Source organism: Parasteatoda tepidariorum, chromosome 3, assembly GCF_982258835.1.
Source record: "Parasteatoda tepidariorum strain Cologne lab strain chromosome 3, Ptep-v5.0, whole genome shotgun sequence".
Classification (NCBI taxonomy): domain Eukaryota; kingdom Metazoa; phylum Arthropoda; class Arachnida; order Araneae; family Theridiidae; genus Parasteatoda; species Parasteatoda tepidariorum.
This window is the reverse complement of record NC_141757.1, coordinates 75178600-75199288: the sequence shown is the minus strand read 5'-3', so window position 1 is coordinate 75199288 and position 20689 is coordinate 75178600. Positions and strand designations below refer to the sequence as shown.

Genomic DNA, 20689 nt, shown 5'->3' with positions numbered 1-20689 from the left:
TATTTAAAACTAAGGTCAGTTAAATCTCAACGCCTGTGTCTCAATATTAATAAAAGAAAAAAATTTGGTAGCAATAATTTCTCTTCTAAAAAATGTTAGTTTGGCTAGTAAAATTTTATTTCATTAAGAAATATAAAGTTTTTAAGATTGATTTTTAGAATTTTTACGTTAATACTCACTCATTTGTTTGGTACTGCTGTTTTGTAACTTTTCAAAAGGCGCATGAAGCTAAATTATTAATTAATTTTTTGCATTAAAAGGAATTATTATTATAGGTTCTTCTAGACTTTAAAGCATTTGTAATAGTAAAAGCTGGTTTTGTCTTGGGGGGGGGGGAAACTTTAAAAATAAAAGTCATTACCTGGCTAAAATATGTGCCAATTATCAATGTTTGAAAATAGTATTAAATTTTTATATAATTGCTCTTTTTTTTTAAAGCATTCTATCAAAGTGAGATTATACAAGTAGTAAGTAAGTTTTTTCTTTGAAATGTTATAATAAGTGGTATTAAATACTAGTTTAATAATTTAATAGATTCTTTTAATAATTGTTTTTATAACAAATTGACAATACCAGATTTTTTCTAATCAAACTTAAAAATGTGTGAAAGCAACCGAGAACTGCAATTAGAAGCATGTAAGAGTAAAAATAAAACCATTTTCTCTGATGCAGTAAGAGTTGTTATAAATTGTCATGAATTTTTGACTGTGATTTTAAAGCTCAATATACTTGAAATTATACTAAAGTAAAAAGGCCAGTCAATTTTCCTCTGAAAGCATTAGTTAATTTATGAATTCATGTCAGATTTAATGTAAGTTAATAAGTCTTATCTTTGTCTTCTCTTTTAGGTGTGTTATGAAGTTGTTGCTTCATATTTTAATATAAAAACAAATGAAAAAAAAATTTTTTTTCTATGTCTGAATTGCCCTAAAACTTAATTATGAATAAAAGATAGTATAAAGAATTTATTATTAATTCATTAAGTGTTGATTTCTACTTAATGCTCTCTTTAATTTATACTTGGTTGAATTTTATTGGTGCACAAATTTACTATTTTTAGAACATATAGTTTAGTATTTTGTTAGTAAAAATTTATTATTATGTAAAATTAAAATGCTATAACATCACTTTTGGTTAATTTTTATGTCAATTATAATTGAGACTTTTGAATCTTTCTATTAAAACTTTCGTTGAAACAAAACATTTAAACACCAAGATTTATTGTAACTAATGTATGAAAAAAAAGTTAAATTGCACAATAGTTTTTTCAAAAAATAAATAGATAAAACACTAAATGCATTATAGAACTAAAAATTTTCTAATATTAAACTTTTTATTATTTTTTTGTGAAATACTAATTGTTATAATAGATGTTAGTGTTAAGAAATTAAGAAAAAATAATATTCAGTAAACTGTAAAAGAACTTTTATTTTTTTTTGTTCAATTGATTACATATTTTAAGGAGTATAACTTGAAGAAATCATTCAATCAAGACTAGACAAAAACATAAAACACATTTTGTTATGATTTTTAATGAAATAAATGTACTATTACTACACATATATTAGTTCAGATCAAAACAAATATTAACAATACAAGGCATTATTTATGAGACAAAATACTTATCAATGGAAGAGGTAAAACTTATGTTACTCTTATACTATGTTTTTTTTCGATATCAATGTGCAATATTTTTTTGTTTTCTTTATTTTACCTTTTAATATATGAAGGGTGCAACAAAACTAATGCTGGTAACTGTAAAGAGAGATAGAACTTGCTAAAGCAACCAACTTTGACAATACATTAAAGAGTCAGAGCTAAGAATGAGCTTCTCCAGGATAGTGCAAAATTACCTCAACACTGCCTTTACAAACAGATAGATTGGCCACAGTGGACCAGTTTAATATCCTGGTCTCTTTTTGTCTAGCTTTTTCCCCCCTCTAAAAGCATTTAAAAAACGTAATTTTCGTGAGATCTACCAGAGGACATTGTCTCGCATCATAGCTGTAAATCACCAAAAATTTATCAACCATTGATGTCTAGGTGAAGAATATATTGCTTATTTGAACATTTGTTATCAATTGTGAAAACTCTATTCGTTTTATTTTCACCAAGCTGGCAACTCTTGACTCGCTATTTTGCTCTCTAATTGTATGATGTAAGTCATTTGTTTTGCTAAGTTCTATAATCCCTACAGACAGTTATGGGCATTAGTTTTGTCATCCTTATGTAATGATTTATAAAATGGATCATGTTTTGACTGATACAAATTTAACCTTTTCTTTTCATGAAGTAATAAGTATTTACTGATGAATGAAAATGATAAAGCTCTAAAATCATGACTTTCGCCTCCTTTCTGGTATTAATACTTGATCAATGCAGTGCACTATTCCTTCCTTTGTTACTACATCTGGTTCAATAACATGGGCTTTATTCACCATGAGTCCATCTTTCTCTTTATGTATATTTACAGTTTGATATTCAGTTCGAACATTGTATTGTAAATTGCGGTGAATTGATCCAGCAGAAAACATATTGTCAACCACATGGTTTTGGACCATCTGAAAGGAAAATAGTTATGTGGTCAATTCAGTATGGTTAGATATTATAAGGTGTCTAACATATGACAATTTGAAAAATCAATCACAGAAAAACTGAAAGCTTAGCATTATTTACTGCATTCGGCCTATATACCAAGTGTCTTTCCACAAAATTTTAAAAAAAATTAGTGTTGAAGCTCATCAACAGATGGTTATGCTAACTGAAAAAACTATAAATCACGATTAACCTACCCTACATGAATCAACAACGCGGAGCATTATAATAAAATGTAGCAAATGAGAATATTTTATTGTCACTAAGCGTTAGTGTATTTTAGTTTTAAATCTCGATTAAATTTTTATTCTGTTATTTATTTTTGTAGTTATTTATAAAATGTGAAAGTTCGCTTTTATTGGAAAAAAAAACAAACTATTTTTACTCTGTTATTTATTTTTGTAGTTATTTATAAAATGTGAAAGTTCGCTTTTAATGGAAAAAAAAACTATTTTAGAAAAGCTTTTATTCATTTTATTTTTAAAACTTATCTTGATATAAATGAACTTACTTTTTTCAATTTTCTCCGATTTTTCATCAGTGAATGTAAATTGTCTTCTCCTAATTGCATAAAAGCATCATTGGTGGGAACGAAAATTGTGAACGATTTGTTTCCCCTCGTGTTCAGGAAATGAGGTTCATATTCTTGCACATGGTGTATAGCATCAGCCATCGTGCTGTTAAAATAAATAAATCAAACAAATATCAAAATTTTTTTGTGAGATATTTTTTCAAAAAAAAATTATGAATTTTTTCTTACTAGGAACATGCGACAATTTTCAATCAAATTTTAGGGTTTTAAAATTAACATAATTTTAGAGGATATATAATCAAATTTACCATTCAATTTTTGTTTAATTATTGTTAGATTTATAACAAATAATATTAACTAAGAATAATTTTTGTGTTTAAAATTTTCCTTGGGTAAACAAGTTTTATAAACTTTTGTTTTTATTTTATTTTAGTTTATAACCGTCGTTGAAAAGCCAACCCAATTTCATGGGTTTACGACTACTTACGTTCAACTCCATAAACTTTTGTTTCACGCAATTAGTTCGAAAATCTTTCGCCTCTGTACTCAACTGTGATACTTTACTTCCATAAAGCAGGTTCCACATATCTTGCACGCCAAACATTTGCATCCGTAAAAAAACAAATGCTTATTTAGAAGTAACTTAAAAGATCGCATCTTATTGTGTAAAAACCCGGTCATTAAACCTTGATGAATATTCGAGGTGCACTTCATTATAAATAGTAAAATGTGTAACATTCAGTGTAACAATGTAAACAAATGTGTAAAAATGTGTAACAAATAGTAACATTCTGCGTTTCAAAAAATGGCCTCTCAAATGTCAACAGATTAAGACCATTCGAAAGAGGATATCTTGTACCTTTCGATCCGAACCTTTTTTTTTGTTTTTTTTTTTTGTTCGAGTTAATTAATGTTAATTTTCAGATCATTGAAACGGAATGCCAAGTTGAGAGAAAGGAGTATTTTCAATACCTTAGTTGTGGTAAATAAAAGTTGCGCGTGACATTTTTGTAATGTATGGGATTAGCAATCACTGCAAGAACTGCTCTTGATTGGAATTGATATGCGAAGACTGAAAATGAAAATTTTGCCTTGAAAAACACACTTCGTTCTAGCCGTCTCACAGGCATCGATAACTAATATTCAGGATTTAAATTAAATTGTTCTTGCGTCTTTGTAACCAATGATTTCAGATTGGATATCTTATTATACTAGTTATAACAAAATTAATTAAAAATGATTATTAAATAAATTCGAATGAAAGAAATTTGATTCGAATTCCGAATTATTATTCGACACTTAAATATTCCAAACAATAATTGATGCTAAAATAAAGTTTCGAATCTCCGAAATGGTACCGAACTTAATTAATTGTAAAATGAATTATCAACCAAGTTAAAGAAATAGGAACGATTAAGATACGAATTGACCAGAGCTTTTTAAATAATGTGTTCCGTCAATTTTGGAGATGGAGAGAATTATGTATCGTAATCATTGATTATAAAGAGAGAGTGTTGCTTTACAAAATCTGTTCTATTTCTTGACAAAAATTAGCTAAAAAATTTCTGTAGTCAACTTTTCGTTTCTTTAAAATAATTTTTGATTTTTAACAGATAAAATGCTTTGATAATAGAATAGTTCAGGCAAATTAGTTATTTAATAATAATAATTTTTTGAACAAAGGTTTTTCTGTTGGAAAATCTATGATTGTTGCAATATCGAATTTTAGAATGATTGTTGTTGTTGTAGTTCATTTACGTCACACTAGAGCTGCACAATGGGCTATTGGCGACGGTCTGGGAAACATCCCTGAGGATGATCCGAAGACATGCCATCACAATTTTGATCCTCTGTAGAGGGGATGGCATCCTCGCTTCGGTAGCCCTACGACCTGCACGCGAGGTCGAGCACTTTACGGTTGCACAGTTTAACGAGGACCCATACCGCACACCCTCGGTCCCTACGCAGACTGATCCAAGTGCTCACCCACCCGCACACTGACCGCAGCCAGTGATGCTTGACTTCGGTGATCTGCTGAGAACCGTGTCTTAACGATCAGTCCACTGCGGGACGAATTTTAGAATGAAATAAGTTAGTTGCGATTTCGCCGAATTAAAAATAATAGTGAGAAATAAATTAAAAGAGAGTAAGTTAAGTTATATGTTCCGGGTCGGGAAAGTAAGACATCAGATGATATTACAAGTGTATGATCTCAGATGGGCCGGTATGTCATGGTTGGCTGAGCGATAGACTTACGTTAGTGAGAACGGGGGTTCGCATCCAGCCGATCGAAACTGTGTAGTAAATGGTGACTGGAGCACGTTAAATCTGTCGGATCACAAAGTTCTCTATATTCACACAACAAATTAAACCTCTGGGGGTACTGAATTGGAGATTGATCGTTCTCTGGTTCAAGTCAAAATCGCGATATGTGGATGTATGAATGGGCCCGTCCAGTCCTAAAAACGGGTGTGACGCATGGGTGTGATAGAAGTCAAATTCTTGATCATAGATGGCGCCACTGGAAAACAAGAAAAATCGTACCTCTTGCTTTGATGGCTTACGACAACAACGACATAACCTCAGCCAAAATAAATTTCAATCATTCATCATAACGTATTATGAAGTTTACAGTTTGTAACTTTATTAACATAACCATCCCAATGTATCATAAGTAAAAGGGCTGTTGTTGTAGTTCATTTACGTCTCGCTAAAGCTGCACAATAAGCTATTGGCGACGGTCTGGGAAACATCCCCGAGGATGATCATCTGCAGAGGGGATGGCACTCCTGCTTCGGTAGCCCGACGATCTGCACGCGAAGTCGAGCACTTTACGGTAGAACAGTTTAACGAGGAACAATACCGCACACCCTCGGTCCCTACTTAGACTGATTCAAGTGGTCACCCACCCGCACAGTAACCGCAGCCAGTGATGCTTGATTTCGGTGATTTGCTGGGAACCGTGTTTTAATGATCCACTGCGGGACCATTAGTAAAAGGGAGTCGAATACAGAAAGTTTAAGAAGCCTGATTAAGTTGTTAGAATTTTGGTTCCAATCATGTAATTCGAATTTATTGATTCAAATGAGAGTCACATTGATTCGAGTTAACAAACTTATGTCGATGATTTGCATCATTTATTATGATTGAGAACCCAATTCCAGTCATTATCATAAAAAATGCTATTGAAACCTTATTTTAGTTATTTTATAATAAATATCGAAAACAAGATAACATACATTGCACGTTTCGTTTATAAAAGAGAAAAAAAATGGAAATAGTTGACAAACCGAAATTTCTAATCAGTCTTTTCAATTTATTTAATTATCAGAATTGAACAGTCGATCATTTTTGAAGCTTACGATTGTCAATGTTAAACCGTAGCCTTGTATTTTTGAACCACACCTAGAAGAAAATGAAACTCCTTAATAAAGCATTGGGAAAAACTACTTTTCGTGGAAGACTCATTGGAACCAGTGGCCCCCATCCCCTCCAAACTATTCGTTTTATTTAGTGTAAAAATTCCCCCCCCCCAAGCTTTAAGTGGGCGCATCGTACGCCCACCTTCCCCCCTGATGGGGGCCCCTGATTGGAACTAACTCGCATTTGCATTACATGGAGAGTAAAACTACAAAAACCTTCGACGGTTAGTCTGATGACTAGGATATTCTAACTCATAATCTGTCTACCATTGAAGATGTTTTACGTCAGCACTGTGGTCGGTGCAAGCTCAGAGCAGAATTCATATCAACATCCACTGCTGGGATTGGGATGTGGATCACCTCCTTATAAGGAAAACCCTCTATCCCTTGAGCCACCACGACTCTGGATCAAGCATTGGGTTAAACTAGCCCTTCGTGTATGAATTTTTGATGAAACTAACATGTATTTGTGTTTGAGAGGAAAACCTCTACGGTTGGTTTGATGGCAAGTAGATTTTAGCCCATGATCTGTCTACCACTGAGGATATTTTATCTCAGTGCTGTGGTTGGTGCGAAACGTGCGTAGCATTCTTATCGACCAGCCACCCCTGGAATTCGAATTCTGAGTCACCGCGGCTCTGAATCAGACGTTGTTGGAAAGTTTAAAAACTGTTTTTCGTTCAATTAGTTCTAACTTCTATCTCGGAAGATGTTGTTGTTGTAGTTAATTTACGCCGCACTAGAGCTGCACAATGGGCTATTGGCGACGGTCTGGGAAACATCCCTGAGGATGATCCGAAGACATGCCATCACAATTTTGATCCTCTGCAGAGGGGATGGCACCCTATCTCGGAAGAAGTTAAAAAATTATTGTTAGAGTTTCCAAACTTAAAAAAAAAAATAAAAAAAAATAAAAAAATAAATAAAAAATAAATAAATAAATAAAATAAAATAAATAAATAAATAAAATAAAAAAAATGAATAAAATAAAGTAAAATAAAATAAAATGTTTTATAATGCATTATATAAAAACAAAAATATATACAGTTAAAGATTATAAATTACTAAGGAAAAAAGAAAGAATTGGCAATATTAATTTTGGTGAACGATAAGTTACCTATATTCAACCTTGCTTTGCAGTAATTCCATGACGCTGTGATTTGGTGGTGTTAATACTCTATTTATAATATGAAGAACGCCGTTCTGACCTTCGATGTCAGAATCTTCGAGAATTGCAGATTCCACTCCTACTTCCTATGAATAAATAGATCAAATGAAATGAAATAAAATAAATAGAAGTTACTAACTGAAATTTTTAATGAATGAAATAACTCCTAAATGAATGAATAAATCCAACAATAAATGAATATAAACTAGTAAATAAATAACTTCTACGAATAACGAAATAAATATAAGTTGGGTCACACACAGGGTCAAAACTAAAAATATCGCCCTTTTTATTCTGCGAAATTCTACTACGGAAATATTTTTTGCTGTAATAATAATTTTTTGAGTAATATTCTTTGTATGTGAGGCCAAACATAATGTTGAGGTATTTCGCAAAAGAATTTGATACCATTTCTTTCTGTGAAAAATTTAAGAATTTTGGGGAGTAGGGTACTAATTAATATAACGCAAATAGTTGATGAGAATTTGCAATGTATTCATTTATATTTTGCAGCAGTTTGTTATTTGCATCGAACATTTGATTTATAATAGATTTCCTGTACCTAACGTAATTAGATACATCCAGGTAATAGTTTGTAATGATTGGCTGAAAGTCTAAATTTATCAAACTCTCTGTTCTAATTTTATCGTCTGCTTTTATTTTTTTAAATTTATCTCTTTATGTGTTTCTTTTATTTTATTTATGCTTTTGCTAGCCCGTTATTTTTTTAAAAATATTTTTAGACTTTATAACTATTGTATTATTATATATATTAATATACAAATATATATTATATTTTTATCCAATGGAATCTTGAAATCATAGGCATGTATTTTTTTCCTACTTTCAAAATTAATCTTAATTATCCAAAGTATATATTACACATAACATTAATGCTAAATAACCAAATATTTTGAGTTAGCTTTTAAAAAAATAGTTAATTAAATCTAAGTAAATCTATTAGTAAATCAAGTCATAATTTAGATATTTCAGATGATATTCAGATGATATTGAGAGATATTCAGATGAAACAAAGGTCTCAAGAATCTCATCAATAACTAATTCACTTAACTGACCCATTCACTTGCATTCAGCAGCGAAGTTATGAAGGAGTTAAAAAATTCTATCACAGAACTTCAAAATAAAACCAAAAGTCTACAAGCAAGGAATGATGAACTAACTCGCGGAAACTGCGCAATAAAGAAAGAAATCGGCGAACTATACGAAGTTATATGCTTTAATTAAAACAGTATTCTCGCAGACCGAATTTTGAACAGTAGCTTAAGAATCTGAAAATGAAAATATCCCAGCTTGATACTCTTTTTAATACCTAGACAGTCGAGAATTTAATCATAGCCCACTGAGTTCCCAGTTTCAATTAAGAAAAACCAAAATCTATCGTTGTTTAAGTAAAATGCAAAACAATACGAGACGAACTAAACGAGATGAACTAAAATATCATAAACTAACAGCATCTGAAGTTGAACACTGCAACGCCCATTTATTTCAATAAGCACTCCTGATTTTAACGCTTTGTTTTGTTACTCGCGAACAACTAAAGTTGAAAAGGGATTGAAGTTCTGTTAGATTCGAGACGGGAAAATATTTATACGAAAAGATGAATTATCCAAAATTTACAGTGTAAAGACAAGAAAGTAACATCAACAATATTTCATTCATCTAATGAAATATCTTAATTTTCTCCGGACTGCCAAATTATTGAGACATTGAAAACTTGGATGATTTAAGTCATTTTCGAACGTCAACCGGTAAGTTAAAAGTTAATATTTTATGTAATTATATTATAATATATAGTTAATATTTCATATGTCAATATAAGAAGTTAACTTAGACAATTTTATTTCTGAATTCACAAATATTTTTGATAATATATCAGTTATAATTCTGACTTAAAATAAGATCTACAATTATGAATAAGGAAATTGGATCTACAATTATGAATTATATTACGACTGAATGAAAAAAGTTTTCATTCAGTCTATAATAATGATATAATTTTTTTATTGTAGAAATAATAATCGTTGAAATTTGGATCTACAATTATGGATTAGGAAATTAGATCTACAATTATTGGATCTACAATTATGAATTATATTAAGACTGAATGAAAAAAGTTTTCATTCAGTCGATAATAATGATATAATTTTTTTATTGTAGAAATAATAATTGTTGAAAATTGGATCTACAATTATGAATTAGGAAATTAGATTTACAATTATGAATTATATTAAGACTGAATGAAAAAAGTTTTCATTCAGTCGATAATAATGATACAATTTTTTTATTGTAGAAATAATAATCGTTTATAATTGGATCTACAATTATGAATTAGGAAATTAGATCTACAATTATTGGATCTACAATTATAAATTATATAACGACTGAATGAAAAAAGATTCATTCAGTCGATAATAATGATATAATTTTTTTTATTATAGAAATAATAATCGTTGATGGTATTGCTGTCTTTGCTGAAAAATTTCTAAACCTCACTAAATTAAAATTACACTTTATATCAGCTTAATCTTTATTACTGTATAGTAAAGAGTAAAAGTTATTATTTCTCTCTTTATCGATAGCATGATTTTGCAATAGATTTTTTTTAATATTGAACTAAATGTAATTATCTGTGACTTCAAATATCCCAATGTTGTACTCATAGAAGATTTAAATATTAAATTTCATACTCATGAATATATTACTTTAAGGCAATTTGATTTTCAAAACTATACTGACAAATCCACCAGAGCAAATTCTTAATTTTCCACTTGCATTGATTATACTTTAGTCAAAACTAGCAAATTTTTAGTTAAATCAAAAATACTTATAAATGATGTTACTAATCATTATTCGATTCTCTGTAGTGTATACAATTAAAATAATAAATAACAACTAACAAAACTATAAATGTAATGTCAATAAATTGTACTGAATTTTATAATTATTTGTTGAATTACAATTTTGACTGGAATTTTAAGGATTCTCTTGAGAATTTAGTTTTTAAACCTATCAATACAAAAAAGTACCTCCAAATACTCAGTTAAACTAAACAAACGACCTAAGAAAACTGGATAACTAAAAGAAATCTGCTTATAATTCGTTGAAAAAAAAAACCATTTAAGAAATTAGAAAAAATCCTTGGGATCTGGTCAGTGAATTGAAAAATGTCATTCAATCTTCAAAATCAGAATACACTTTGAAAGCAAATTTATGAATTATAATTCAAATGATCAAAAATGGAATCTTGTAAATATATTGGTGACAAAAATAAGTCTTCTGTTTTGCCTGAAATTTTAAGCATCTATGATTCCTCTTGTCAATATAATAAAACATTTGTAAATGCAAGCAGCACTTCTAGCAATTTTTAAATTTATATTTTGCCAAGTTTAACCTCTTTTGTCTTCTTTAAACTAAATGAGTGTGATGTACTCGACATAATACATTCTTTTTCTAATAATAGTTCCTATGATTATGACAGTTTTAATATAAAATTAATAAACGATTTGCTATTAATGATGCCAATTTTATTACAAATTTCATAAACACTTCATTTAATTCATCTGCATTTCGAAATTCCTTAAAAATATCAACATTTCCCATGTAACTAAGAATAGTTCCTATGATTATGACGGTTTTAATGTAAAAATAATAAACGATTATTTGCTATTAATAATGTCAATTTTATAATTTATAATTACGAATTTCATAAGCACTTTAATTAATTCATCCGTATCTTTAAATTCTTTAAAAAAGAACAGCATTTCCCAACTACCATTTTCAAATCTAGTGACAACTGTTTATCAAATTATAGACCTATTTTACTTATAATACCTAACAGTTTTCTCAAAAATTGTAGAAAAGTTCTAACTAATAAAATGTACAATAATTTAAAACATACAGTTTTTTTTCCTAGTATTCAGTAAGGATTTTTTAAAGGTAAAAGCACTCATAAGCACACATCATGAAATAAAAGCACACATAATTTTTTAAAGAAAAGGCACTCATGAAATTTTCAAAATTTATCTATGGTTGAAAAAAATATTTATTGACAGAAGTAAAAATACATATCGCACACAACATATTATTTATAAATGTATAGTATGTTGTGTGCGATATGTATTTAGTTTTCAAATATGTGTCTGAACAAGTTTCAATAAGTGTATGTATTATGCGTATAAATACTTGGTAATTCTTAGTTTTTCTATTTTATTTATTTATTTTTTTTAAAATAAATTTATGATGTATTTTTCTACTTAATTATCTGGACAGGATGCATCGTCTGGGGGATGAATATATGCTTATTCTAATTATTTTTGAAGTTATCCATTTTCTGATTTGTTCAATAAAGTTTGTTAGTTCAAACGTAACAAAATGAAAGAGAGAGAAGGAGAGAAATATAGCTATACTTAACACTTTTATCAATTATATGGCATATAAACAGTTAATGTTATTTTGCTATTTCTTGTAAAATTTTTCAAATTAACTTAAAATAAATTTCAATTTTCATTTTTAAAGAAATTAATAATTCGTGCATTTTCGGTGACGTTTGGTGCGTTTTTTTGGTAGTAAAAAATTGAAACGAAAAATAGCTTGATACAATTAGACGAAGTTTGAAATTAAGCTCTCCAGACTCGATATCTTTCTTTTTCATTCCGAAATTTTCTCATTCGTTGAAGCTGTTTGTTATCACTCTCAAATTTCGTTAGACGCAGTAACTTCAACTGCAATAGAAAAAAATAATGATTTAAAAAAATTGAAAAAGTTTTGCTAGCAGCAGTTCGTTATAATGAAAAGCTAAGAGAATTATAGTCATCGTATGCATATCCACAATGAAGCGATTTACTTTATATTTTTCGAAATAAAAAGTGAGGTATTAAAACTCACTTTGTTTAAGAGATAAAACCTATTATATTTCTCATTGTGGTTTATATTGCCGCCCCTGAAAAGGTTAAGAAAAATAACTAAATTGGTTTTTTTTTCTCGTTTATATTAGTAACCCCTCTTTTATCAAAGCTCTGATTCTTCTTCGGAATATTTAAATCATTATGGAATTATGTATTCGATTGAAATGGAATAACTCTTTCTTCAAAAAATATAATTTAAGTTCGCAAATAACTTGTTTGATCAATTTACAGAGTACATACTAAAACATATATATTTACAGAGTACATACAGAGTACAACTTACTTTTCTGTATACTTTCAAGCGGAGGGCATTTCGACCATCAATTGAATCCACATTTTGATTATCTGAAATACTTTCTGTTTTCACTCTTCCTATGACTACATGGTGCTTCATTAGTTCTTCAAGTTTTCTAAAAAAAGCGTTAAATGCGTGAGTAACTCATCAAATGGACACCTCTTTTTAACATTACGCTACTAGATTTTATTATTAAACATTGCAATTTGTATTCTTTTAAAATTACACTGGCGAACAATTTTTATTTTTCGTTGCATGAGATTTTTTAACAGATTTTAGATACTTTCATATCGCTGATTTTAAATCTGAAGCCAGATACTCTCTTCAAGTTATAGTTTTATTTCTGAACGAAATTTTCAGTCTACTTTTTGTCGAAATGTACGAGTTTAAAGACATTATAAGTAATGTTCCGTAAATGTTGCGTCAAACTTCAAGGGGAAGTAAGACACACCATAGAGATTAAGAATTACATAAGAAACCATGACCGGAAATGTCATCTTACGCTGCTAGGGGCGCTTTCCCATTATGGACACGTTGTTAGTGCGCCATTGAACTTGTATTCTTATTTTTCTAAATATTAAAATTTTTGTGTTCAATGTTATGTATTGTGTGAATATAGCCCGTTCTATAAATGGGTTTGCGGTTGTATGACGTGGGCAACCCTACTCTACCGCCGTGGCTTAGGCACTGGTGCCTAAGCCACGATGAGAGAGTAGTAATTCTGCCATTTCTGAGGCCAATGGGAAATAAACCCAAGTGCACGTCATTGAAAAAAAATTCTTTTGACATGTTTTATTTTGATTCTTTCAAAGTTAAATTTTGGCAGTTCTTGTAGACAAAAGCTAGGAATTCTTTGTTGGTTACATAGAAATTGTGTACTTACACTTGCAACTCAGAAAGAGGTGAAGTGATTATGCCTAACCACGTGATTTAAATCGGATCTAATTGGATGCATGTAAGCTACGTCACGCGTGTATATTGGACCTTAAAGCTTCTGAAGCGGCAAATTCCATGATTTATGATTAACGATGACGTCACTTGTAGGTATTTAATTGTCAAACATCATGCGATTGTTTTAGGTTAAGCAAGAGATATAGATCAGCATTACAGAACAATTAAAATTCTGCATTCTATGAAAAGTTCGCTTATATGTCTTTTCATATCAGCTCTAAAAGCCTTAGAAACAGTTTAAAGAGCATTTTTTTTCCATAAGAATGAGAAATTTGATGTCCTTTTGCACTGTCTAAAAAAAAATTAAACTTAAGTGAAATCTCACCTCTGATCTTCATCCAGTAGAGAAAATTCTTCTTCTGGCATTTGATTGAATGCATAATTGGAAGGTGCAAAGACAGTAACTGAGATATTGGGTTTGTTGAGATAAGCTTCGACGCCAGACTTCCTCAGCAAACGAGTAAATGTCGATACTTGTTCCGGACGCCTTGCCAGTAAAGACATCACGCTACGGGCTGAAAAGTACAATACAACTAAGAATTTTATGTCATTATAATTTTTTTAAAACATATTATTTAAAGAAGAAGGGTAACATAAAGGGCACATAAAGTTTAAAAATGTAGCACAAAATCTTGGTATTAAACAAAATTTCTTATATCGATTTTAAAGTAGTGAATTTGAAATCGTTATTCATTTTGATGAAGCTTAAATGGTACCTGAGTTATTTTAAAAAACCGACGTGATATAACCGACGTGATGATTTTACGTGATATAACCGAAAAAAAAATTCGCATCCATCGTGGAGTCCTGATAATGACATGTCAAAGCTATCGTCCAAATATTTGAAATAGTTTAAGAAAAAAAACCGAAATTAAACAACATGAAAATATAGAGCCGTGATGGCTCCGGGGTTAGAGCGTTTGCCTTCGAATGAGGTGCACCGAGTTCGAATCTCAGCGTTGGCTGGTCAATACGAATTCCACATCCGACTTGTGCTGACGTAAAATATCCTCAGCAGTAGACGGATCCTTAGGGTTAGAGTCCCCTTGCCATCAGGCTAGCCGTGGGAGGTTTTCCTGTCCATGTAACCTAAATGCGATTTAGTTCCATCAAAAAGTCCTCCAGAAAGACAAACTTCTCCTAATACTTGATATATGAGTTTCCTTGTCTTCTGGATCGGGTTCAAAATTACAAGGTTACGGAGTTGAACATTAGTAGTCGTGAATCCAAAAAATTGGGTTGGGTGTTCAACAACGGTTATAAAAACATGAAAATATAATTTAATCTTAATTAATTTCATTACAAAAATTATAAGACTTACATCTGTCGGGTATCAGTACTTTAGAAATAACACTTATGGCTCCATTCTTAGCCATCATTTGATCTTTTGACACTTTTGCATCCTCTACATACACGCCGGACTGGTTGCAGGAGAGTTGCAGCTTTTGACCAGCAATATTCTTCATCTTGTGAGTGTCAATCACAGCTGGTATGCAAACAGTATGTGGAATTATATGGTTTTTCATCAGAGCTATATAAATAAGATGTTCAAAATTATGAAGAGAACAATTTAAACAATACAAAATTTCATATAATAAACAAAATTTACATAAAATATACATTATGGTCGCAATTTATTTATAATTCATCGAGAAACTAATGCAAGTATTATAACTTAAATACTTACTAAATATAATAACTTAAAAAGTGTTTTAAACCGGAAGTATAAAGTTAAATTAATCTTCTCATTATTTTTCCCTGTCATCTTAACTTATAAGTTTATATTCAAGATGCTTCTGAGGAAGTGATTCTTGAAGGTTATTTTTATCTTATGGGTCATTTGTAAAAAGTTTCCAACGTTTTTTTTTTTGGGAATTATATGACTCAGTGAAAATATTCCACTCAACGTAGGTTATTTAAATTTGAATCGTACTGCTTTTCCTGGTTTGCACTGACCATAGTCAAAAGCGCCTTTGAAAATTTCAAAGCAAGAAAACCATATTCTTTCTTAAAAAAAAAGAAGAAAAAAAGAAAGAAAAAAAAAACATAGATCAATGTTTTCTTAACACTAGAAGGACTGAAACTTAGTATATACCTATATTGTCCAAAAGCAGTCAAAATGATTGCATTGTGAAAGAACAAATAATGCGTAAAGAAATCTGTTTAATTAATTTTTAATATCTTTTATATTATTTACAGTTATATAACAAGTTATTAGTAAATATTAACAATAAAAAAATTTACTTCACTTGGAAAGGAAATATTAATTTATGCATTATTATTTGTACATTTTTTGCAAATGAAAAAGCAGTTAAAAAGCAGTCAAAATAACTTCCTTTAGGCAAAGTAGCGTTAAATATGATTACATTTCTTTTTGTTCTTTTAAGTTTTTCAAAACATGAATAATTCTCTTAAAGCTATAAAGCCTACATTTTAAATTGCTTTAATTTAAATGAACAAAGTCACGAATGAAGAAGTCAACAAGGTTCGTCAATAACACTTCGTGCAACAAGTATATTGTATAGAGTCGTAGTGGCTCAGGAGATAGAGTACATCTCTCGAGGTGGCCCAGGTTCGAATCATAGCGATTCCTGGTTGATACGAATTCCTCTGCCAGTTCGCACCGACCACAGTGCTGACGTAAAATAACTTCAGTGGTAGTCAGATCATATGTTATAGACCCCTTGCCGTTAGTCTAACCATGGGAGGTTTTCGTGGTTTTCCTCTCCATGTAACGTAAATGTGGATTAGTTCCTTCAAAAAGTCCTCCACGAAGACAAATTTCTTCTTTACTCGATTCAAGAGTATCCTTCTCTTCTGGATTGGGTTCAAAATTACAGGGCTACGGAGTCGTGACATTGGTAGTTGTAAACTGAAAATTCGGTCGACTGTTCAACGACTGTTATAAATTATAAAATAATTGTAATTTAGAGCCTTGGTAGCTGAGGGGATAGAGCTTTCGCCTTCCAATGAAGTGAACCAGGTTCGAATCCCGGCGATGGCTCGTCGATTCGAATTCCGCTCCCAGTTCGCACCGACCACAGTGCTGACGAACAATATCCTCAGTGGTAGACGGATCATGGGTTAGAGCCTCGTTGAACATTGGTAGTTGAACATCGGTTGTCTTAAATTCTAAATAGGGCCGTTTTTTTTTGTCGTATGCCTGTTAGGGCAGTGGGGGTGCGATTGTTCCTGCTTTTCAGTGGTGCCATCTATGGCCAGGAATTCGACTTCCGCCACGCCATTCACTCAACCACAACCCGTTTATAGGGCGGGTCACTTTCACACACAGGGCTGTTTGTTCAACTGTGGTTATAAAATAAAAGTATATTATAGAGGAAGAAACAAATGATAGAATTTGTTTGTGAATGAGGAATTGAATTTGGATTTATTGCCAGTAATTCAATAATATTTGAAACTAAATCTTTTAATATTCAGATTTCCTGGTGAGTAAAATTGAATACTCTTAGCCTCTTTGAAGTCACTTTTGTCTAGTGACGACATGAAATATGCAAGTGACAGATTCTAGATTAGAGTCCTATTACCGTTAGACGAGTTTCGTGCTTTTTCTCAAGTACGATATGCCATTATGGGTACTAAAATTTCATAATTGTCTGTAGGAAAACTAGTTTTAGTTTTCCTACTAACTTTGTATTTCGACTTTTTTGAAGTTCGGAAATTATGAAAATACAACAGATACAACGTCAAATATCTTCCTTTAATGTTTATAGACTTGGTGTTATAATTTTTAATTTAAAAATACTCGAATGTGAGTCAAATGTCGTTCAATCAATCATACTTATGATAGAAATTCGACGGGCATATCAAATGAAAGAAATTTTCGGGCTGCTGATGCACGTGATTACGATCCTCAAACTAAACATATATCTATATATCTATTCTGCTAAGTTATTAAATATAAAGAAGTATAAAAATTATTACTTAAATACGCTTTAAATATGAAATTATATAAAGTATCTTGATGAGAAAATAGATTATTTCAAATAATTTTTATTATCTGCGAAGCCTAACTTTCTAAAATGTTAGACATTTTCTGACGCATTAAATCTGGATTTAGGATAGACTTGACCTCAAAAAAATTAGATCGGTGCATCTCTAAAAGTGATTTCGAGGTCATCTTTACGACAAGATCAATTGTTGTCACATAAATGTGATTACACAAAAAAGAAATCAATGAAAGCTGGTTCGAAATTCGTATTTAAAAGTGGCACATTTATCAGATGTGCTGCTTCCTATATAATTGTTGCTTTTTCACAACATTATATATATTTTTACAACATTGAAATTTAAGAAAAAAAAAGCATACACTCTTTTTTGGACATCTAGTATTAGAGGTAGAAACTCACCCAAACGAGCTTCCGGATCACTGGTAATTCTATCTAGTTCGCTAGCACTAATACTCTGAAAAGCTTCATCTGTTGGTGCTAGCAAAGTGAAAGGTCCACCTTGGCGCAAGTCATTCACATAATTGGATGTCAACATAAATCTGGACATTTCTCTGAAGCGGCCATCACTGAATAGCGTTTCAGGTATGGAGGGTCGACCACCAGCTCCAAACGGAGGAATGAGAACCTCGTCAATTAGATGAACAATGCCATTTGTAGCTTGCTGGTCTTTTCGGACCATTGGAGCACAGTTAACTGTTGTCATCTATAAAGAATGTTAGAATAATTAAATCTTTATATATTTTGGATCATTTGTACCTGCCATAACTACTATAGAGTGGCGACAATCAGGGTAAAAAGAGAAAAATTGATAATAAAATAATTTCGTCATCTATTTGACTGGTAGAAATGATGCTAGGACTTAAAAACTGGTCTAGGTCTTTCAAAATAAAACTTATGCATAATATTACATAGAACATGATATACATAGAACATGATATACATAGAACATGATATACATAGAACATGATATACATAGAACATGATATACATAGAACATGATATACATAGAACATGATATACATAGAACATGATATACATAGAACAATATTACATGCATACAACAATATTGCTTAGAACTAGGGTTATGAGATTCAGAGTTGGAGTCGGATAGATTTGATCACCTCCGACTCCAGTTAGTTGAAAGTGAGGTCGCATAAGTTAAAAAAAAGAAAAGAAGTTTTAAATGTCATTAAAACTAAAGAGGTAAATATTTTTAAAAAAGTGAATATAAAGTTTACCTTAAAGAATATTATGATAATTATTTAAATTTTAACTTATCGCAAATGTATTACAATCGAATTTCGAAGATTTTAATTTATTACAACGTTTTTAAGTTCCTGTTTTGTTATGAAAGAGATCACAGACATGTTTTTAAAATTTTGAACTACCGATATTAATGAAGTAATAATTAATAAACGAATTGTACGAATGATTTATAATAGTTTTCTAATTCATAAATATTAATCAAAGAAGTCTTTTTATAACGATATGCTTAGGTTATTTATGTAGAAATGTGCGTATAATGGAATCGAATATTTTAACCACCAACTCCAAAGCTCTGCTTAAAAATATTATAAATTATATAAATTAGAATTAAAGTGAAATAAAAAAATTTTATTAGATTAATCGCACCTACATTTATGATGGGAAATTTTTTTTCCCGATAAATTAATATTTTTATTGATACAAATTCAAAATAAGTATAAAAAAGCAACATTATCTTAAAGCTTTTACAATAACCTCTTGTAATGAAGAACATAATTTGTTAATTAATAAATGCTGAGAGATATGAAGAATTTTTATTTCTTGTTAGGATTCTGGAAATATGTGTCAAGAGCGGAGTTTGAGGTATACCTTTTATATTCGAAAAGAACTGTTACAAAATAACTAGTTCATGTAAGAAATTAATATCAGTGACAACTGCTTGAAATTTGCTTGACTGTCACTTATTCTTAACTGACTGCCATTGATTCACATTATTTTTTTAGTTGTAAAATAAATTAAAGCAATAATGATTGCATTTTTATTTTTTATTTATTTCTCCCGAAGATTATTTTAAATACATTGATAAATATTACTTACAAAATAATATAAATTAAGAAATAAGTAAACACTTTGATTATGAAATGTTATTATAAGTAATTATAATATCAAAGTATTTAAAGTTAAATTACTTTGATATTATAAGTAGCAATTGATATTAGATTGTATCATGCCATATATAAAATTGAGTGGACTAATGTTGCATTAAATGTTTTAATAAAGCCACTTACTCCATGATTATATTTGTTGATCCTCAGTTTATGTCCTCTGTTTAAGGTTTCGATTTCTTGTTCACCTTTGAAATCTTTAGAATGAAGTTTTCTGCCGCTGACCACGTGATACAATAAAAATGGCGATTCACGTTCTAAAAGACTTACTCGAAGGGTTTCCTGATCAGCTGGACTTAGTCGCTGAAAATATATCATTCTTATAAAACACATTATAATATTTTGATTGCTCTCGTTTAAAAAGTTCTGAGACTATCTCAAAATTTACATATTTGATTATATCAATAACGAAAGAATTAAAACTATATTTTATGGAGATGGATTATAAGTATGAATTTCATAATTGTATAGAGCAAGCAATTTTTGTAACAATCATCACGAACATTAGCAAAAATTGTGTCATATTAGTATTTAAATTAACAAATAATTTTTTCTTAGTAAATTTCCTTAATTTAATAGACAACAAATTTAAAAGGTGGGGATAACAGCACTTTGCATTTCCTTAAGAACAATTGAAATATCATGACCGATACAGATGCATGCCATACTATTCTAAGAAATGA

General features: G+C 30.3%; 1 protein-coding gene across 1 annotated transcript in view; it reads right to left on the bottom strand.

Annotated features, from left to right (window-relative positions):
• Positions 1-1512: 1512 nt before the first annotated feature.
• The window catches only part of LOC107448735 (transforming growth factor-beta-induced protein ig-h3), a 46208-nt gene continuing 27031 nt past the window's right edge, over positions 1513-20689 (bottom strand). Inside the window, exons 5-12 of the mRNA XM_016064040.4 lie at positions 20130-20309; positions 18256-18559; positions 15210-15419; positions 14214-14403; positions 12926-13052; positions 7667-7803; positions 3107-3272; positions 1513-2561 (exon numbers count right to left, since the gene is read on the bottom strand). Coding sequence (XP_015919526.3) covers positions 2337-2561; positions 3107-3272; positions 7667-7803; positions 12926-13052; positions 14214-14403; positions 15210-15419; positions 18256-18559; positions 20130-20309 — 1539 coding nt within the window. The 3' untranslated portion in view covers positions 1513-2336. The remainder of the gene's footprint in view (positions 2562-3106; positions 3273-7666; positions 7804-12925; positions 13053-14213; positions 14404-15209; positions 15420-18255; positions 18560-20129; positions 20310-20689) is intronic.